The following is a 6,000-nucleotide window of genomic DNA, read 5'->3' as shown; positions in this document are numbered from 1 at the left end:
CTCTATACCACAGTAAAAACAAAATTGCTTTTATTTTCGGCCTCAACATATAAATAAAAATTGAATACCCCGCAGTGTCTTATTATGTTTTCAGCACTGCAGTTTCACGTTCTATTACATTGTCTTTTGATCGTCTATTTTATTTGTTACTATCTTTGGTAAGGTGAGGTGTGTTACTCTCACCCTTATTCAACATGCATGTTTTGTTATTAATAAAGTAATGACACCGGTATATACAACATACTTGTCTCTCAACCATATTTATTTCCCGTTTCTGATTGGACCACTCACACCGTTGAGTAATGACGAAAACGGAAGTCGCTAGTCCCGGTGGTCAAGCTTCAGCGTGGTAATGGTTTATTTTGTGATCTAACGTAACCATAGTCCATGCTTACCATATTATCGTAAATATTTTATGTTTCATAGTAATCATGCTCCTTATATTAGAAGTGACAGATTCCCATTTCTCTTCAATATTTATGTTTCTTCCCTATTTTGCGAAGCATCTTCCGCTAAGCCGTTAGCAGAAATGACACTTTGGGACAACAACAGTGTTTGGCATGGCTTATATTAAGCATACGTCTCTCTATTCTTTCCATTTATGAACATGTTCTATATTGCTAGATTGTTTTAATCCACAAGTTGATTGCTGCACATTTTCTGGAAATATAGGGAAGGAAAATAAGGAGTCTGTCTTCAATTTTAAGGTCCACAAAAAAGGAGACTGGGTGTCGACCCGCATTGTACATACAAACATTACTGCTCCTCTCTTTTAAAATGATCAAACGGTTAGGAGTGTTTTATGATCTTTTATACCAAAGGAGACATAGGAAGCAGATATGGCCACATGTAGAAAAACAAACGGCATGCTTTACTATTGAAGTGTGTGGTCAGCACCTAACAGCATATGCAATGGGTAGGCAGGCAGTATCGCCTTCTGCTTGATAGGCTATTGATTACTTCCTATTCAGTATGTTGTTCTCTATTTATAACACATTTCCTACATTGCTATAAACACTATAAATTTCAATATATAGTTTTGTACGTATAACTTAATTTACCTTAATATTACTCGGCTGCTCTGTACAACTGTTGTTTTGGCCCCCATGGCGCTCAATGAAGCACTTTAGCCTTTTCTAATCTTATCATCAGCTATATCGTAAAATGCGCTGTTCTGTTTAATCCAGCCAACGGATCTTCCCGCACACTTGCTGCGCCAGGCCGCCGGCATGGAAGTGCCTTGCTACCTGGCCAAGCTGCTGCGGGAACTGAACGAGCAGCGCAAGAGAGACTACTTCTGTGACTGTAGCATCCTGGTGGAGGGACGGGTATTCAAGGCTCACCGCAACGTGCTGTTTGCTGGGAGCGGCTACTTCCGTGCTCTTCTGGTGCATTATTTGCAGGTGAGATTTGGCTGGTTAAGAGACCACAGGTTCGTTGTCATTGTCGTCATGGATTCAGTATTTATGAACCTCCACGTCTCCACTGTTAGGGCTACAAGGGTTCACACTCACACAGGAAAAGGGAGAGACTCAGTTTTTGTTGACCATATTAATGCTGGAAAATGTTTGCGTTTTAGCCTGTATCAAAGGAACATTTACTCTTCACAGCATGTTTAGTGAGTTGACCTGATCTTCACCCTCAGACAATACAGTTCCCCGATGCCAATGCGAACCCTGTGATCACACTTTATAGACCCATGGGCTCTTCTATTAGTTCTTTCGTGTAAATGGATCGTTAATCGGGGTGTTGCTGCCACTCCTCTAATGGGTGTTGCTTGTTTTGTTGCCAAAGCACAAAGTCGAAGCAGAAGGAATAATGATTAACACATCTGGACACACAGCCGTTGAGTTGCCTATGAGGCCACAAGAAAAAAACTATGTTGTTTACCGACTTTGGTCCAGAACTTGTGTTCAACAGTGAAAGATGTTGTCCAAGAAAGCTTGATTAAAGTTGACTATCCTAGTATCTCTGCTTTATATGGCTACTCTGCACTCCCATTTTGATTGTTTGCTTTGATTATTGTGAACAGCGCTTGTATGTCCTGTTTGATAAAAGTATCGGCTAAATGACTTCATGTAAATTTACGTATAATGGGATAGCTGATCCCCTGTCAGCTTAGCACACCATACTTCTAGGGCCAGCAGTCTTCACAGGGATGACCTTTAAAACAGCAGGACGAAAACAAAACATTGTGCCGAATCCCCAATCACAGCTCTCAACCATTGGTTAAGCATGCAAAGGCCTTAAAGTGTATTCTTATTTGACTTTTATATTTGACTGTATGACATGCTAAATATGCACGTTATCAAAAGCCTTATTTAATTGGTAAATGTGACACATCAGTCCAATAAGCCTGACGTGAGCTGTCAATGTTGCATCTCTATAGGACACAGGGCAACTCCACAGCACTGCCTCTCTGGACATAGTCACGGCCGACGCCTTCTCCATCATCCTGGACTTCCTTTACTCGGGCCGCTTGGCCCTCAACAGAGGCAACGTCATCGAGGTCATGTCGGCGGCCAGCTACCTGCAGATGACGGACCTGGTGAACTTCTGCAAGGAGTACATCCGCTCGTCCCTGGACATATGCAACAAGGAGAAGGAGGTGGTCAAGGAGCCGGAGAGTCGAGAGGCGCCCGCCGACAGCGTCGCCCCCACAGAGTCCCTGGAGTCCGTCTCGCGGGCGGGGGCAGAGGCGGACAGGGGCTCGGGTTCTGAGTCTGTGGTCTCAGTGAGAGCGCCCTCCGCGGAGCGTTCGCCCCCACCCCCAGGACCCAGCAAGACCCCGCAGGGCAGCTGTAGCTTGAGGGGCAGCTTTTTATCGGCGGGGGAGGGATCAAAGGGACACGTCGATCTGGCCACCCAGTCCTCCTCTTCTTCTGCCGGATTGACCCCCGAACTCCTGAACCCCAAAATCGAGTACGACCCGGACGAGGAGATGGGGGAGTCCCCCGACACCAAAGAGCTGGGCTTGTATCCTGGGGTCACTCATCCAGACCACGGCAGGCTGCTCCCAGCTAGCCCCTGCGCCGGCAACGAACGCTCGCCCTTTGGACACGGGGGCTACCTCAACGGGAGACACTTCACAGACTCGCTGGCCAGAAGCGAAGGCTCCAGTCCGATAAGGGACAGGGGGAACCTGGGCCAGCGCTTTACCCATGGCCTGGACGCTGCCATCGACGGAGGCAGGCTGGACGAGGGCCTGGGGATGGAAGGAGCGTCCGTAATGGGAATACAGTCGGACTGGTTTATCGAGGACACAGGTAAAATTTTTGAAAATGATGATGTTGTTTTTTTATTACCTGTATGTAAGAATCAAGACTGAAGCCATTGCTTAGCTCAGAACATGAACATATCGGAACAAGTGGACTGGTGTTCACTGTTTGTTCTGTATACGTTCTTGCATTTTTCTTTTTCTGGGTTTTTGAGATCTCCCTACTGGCCTCTGTCTCCCTCTACAGGCGACTGCATGTTAATGCCAGTAAAACTCCACAAGTGTCCTTTTTGCCCGTACACGGCCAAGCAGAAGGGCATTCTGACGAGACACATCCGCTGCCACACGGGAGAGAGGCCCTTCCCCTGCCCCATCTGTGGCAAGAGGTTCACCAGGCAGGAGCATATGCGCAACCACGCCCTCTGTGTAAGTTCATTGTGTATGTGTCTGAGCTTTACAGAGCTGGGGGCAGTATTCCTGTTAGTTTATCTTTACAATAATCTATGCCTGTGGATGTAATGTAATGCGGCAGTCGTATACTCTCAACGATGACATTTTAACATGGAAGACAAAATGCATTAATAGCCAATTCATTCCCTTGGTGTGTTTAGTTTCAATTGCAGTGGATTGTCCCACTAGGGGTCCAGCATCGGCCTACACTCATTTAATTAATGCCACCTGCCTTCGTCTCTTCCCCCCCCCCCCCCCCCATACATAAAGCGTCACCGTCACTACATGCCGCTCGTGTGCAAGAGCTGCAGGAGAGCCTTCGAAGGGGGTGACATCACGGAGAGCCTGAAGCGCTTCGGCGTCTGCAACGACTGCAGCTCTGGCACCGTCCGCCACGACCCCGCCTCGGGCCCCGCACAGCCGGCTACCGGCCCCAGGGCCGAGAGAGGGGACGGCGGCACCTACTGGTCCAGTTTCATGGACGACGTGGAGGAGGGCCGGGTCGAGGGACTGGGGGAGAAACAGATGCCTGGTCCGGTGGGGATGTAGCTTCACGTGACCCCACCCAAAAGTTCATCGGGCGGGTGGCAGTAGCTCATGAGGGAGAGCGGGTTGGCTGGTAACTGCAAGGTTGCTAGTTCGATCCCCGGCCTCTCCTGGCTGTGTTGAGGTGTCCGTGAGCAAGGCACCTCACCCTGACTGCTCCCGACAAGCTGGCTGTCTCCTTTCATGGTTGACTCCGCCGCCGGTGTGAAAATGTGTGCATGAGTGGGTGAATGTCATGCAATATCAGTGTTTCCCCCAAAAAAATTCTTACTCAAGGCGGTCGAGGAGAGGGGGCCCTATTGTTGTAAAGGTGGCCGCCTTAACCATACAGTGGGGGAAACACTGAATATTGTAAAGCGCTTTTGATAAGAGCACTATATAAATGCAGTCCATTTACCATATTCATCACTCTGTTGTTGTGTTTCTTCCACTGCGGCCCATATTGCTATTGTTCCATGAATGATTCGCTCTGACCTTTGTCCTTAGTTGGTCGGACTGGTGGACTGATGGACCATTGGCAGTGATCTCTGCAAAAAGTGCAGGAGGCAGGTTTTAAAATGCCAAATTACAGATGTTCAAAATCAATGTTCTGTTTTACTGTGGCCGTTCTGATGGAAGACGTTGTAACATCAAAGACTTGATATGATTATTTATTTACAAGAGTTGTACTATATTTTGTCTATTTTTATATTCTTTTATTGTTCTATTATGGGCAGCTGATGCTACAAGATTCATTTTTGGTCTGTAATTAAATGTACATCTGATGCTAGGAATGGTATTCTTTCATGTAGCCTATTTGCTATAAATGGTCTTTCCAAAAGTACTGTAACAATCGGTATTTTGTCACAGGCCTATATTAATAAGGTCTAGATAATGAAGCTGGCGACCGCTTCCATCAATTTATTTTCTTAAACAAATAAGCGCGGTGGGTTATTCCTCTGCAGCCACCATCGCTCTGTGTTGAATAGAATTATCAGTTCCTGTTTAACAAATTTTTCTTATGGAGGTTGGGCAGGTCACTGGTTAGGATACTACATCATAGCAGCGGGACTGAATTCTGTATAGTTCAAATAGCGACCCTTCTTGTGTTTGCGCTTGGATGCGGAGCGCGATACACGGACGATTGGGAAAGTCTGGATGCAAGACCCCTACCGCAATGGTTTGACAATTCTGTATTTTTATTCATTGGGGGGTATTCTCTGTCCCTGGTTTTGGGAGGTTCAGTGAATGGTTCAGGTATTGGTGGAAGGGTTTAAAATATCAACAAGAAATTGAGTTCATGCGCAAAAACTACCCACCTAACTTCCAATACGCAGACTTTGCAAAAGAGTTTCATGCAGAATTCTTTGACCCCAACGGTTGGGCCGAAATATTGGAAGCGTCTGGTGTCAAGTGAGTACTCTAGCGTTTTAATATAATAGCCCTGAGTCATCTGACTGTTTACACATGCCAATCCATCGATTTGTTTGATTAAACCTGAGAGACAACATAAAAAAAAAAGCATAATTTTGGGAGTAATTGTCCGTAATAAAGCATACTTATGTTGTTGATAAACGTGAGGGTAGAGATTTGGGGATTTAATGCACGAGGGGCTGATGCATGTCCTTTGTTGTCTTTGTTCAGGTATGTGGTGTTTACATCGACGCACCATGACGGGTTCACTAACTGGCCTTCACCAACATCTTGGAACTGGAACTCTGTGGACGTTGGTCCACACAGGGACCTGGTAGGAGAACTGAGTAAGGTCTCGCTGCAGCCTGTAGGACAGGCCTATTCAACTAGCGGCC

At 46.5% G+C, this 6,000-nt stretch overlaps 1 protein-coding gene across 1 annotated transcript; it reads left to right on the top strand.

The window, feature by feature from the left end:
- The first annotated feature begins 227 nt into the window (after positions 1-227).
- Positions 228-4,982, top strand: zbtb8b (zinc finger and BTB domain containing 8B). The gene is made up of 5 exons (XM_060044340.1): positions 228-349; positions 1,188-1,403; positions 2,390-3,266; positions 3,465-3,643; positions 3,938-4,982. The coding sequence occupies exons 2-5, from the start codon at positions 1,230-1,232 to the stop codon at positions 4,214-4,216; spliced, it is 1,509 nt and encodes a 502-aa protein (XP_059900323.1). The 5' UTR covers positions 228-349; positions 1,188-1,229; the 3' UTR covers positions 4,217-4,982.
- The last annotated feature ends 1,018 nt before the right edge of the window (positions 4,983-6,000 follow it).

The sequence above is a fragment of the Gadus macrocephalus genome, chromosome 22 (genome assembly GCF_031168955.1).
Source record: "Gadus macrocephalus chromosome 22, ASM3116895v1".
Classification (NCBI taxonomy): Eukaryota; Metazoa; Chordata; class Actinopteri; order Gadiformes; family Gadidae; genus Gadus; species Gadus macrocephalus.
Note: the sequence above shows the minus strand (reverse complement) of the source record. Positions and strands in the feature narration are given on the sequence as shown.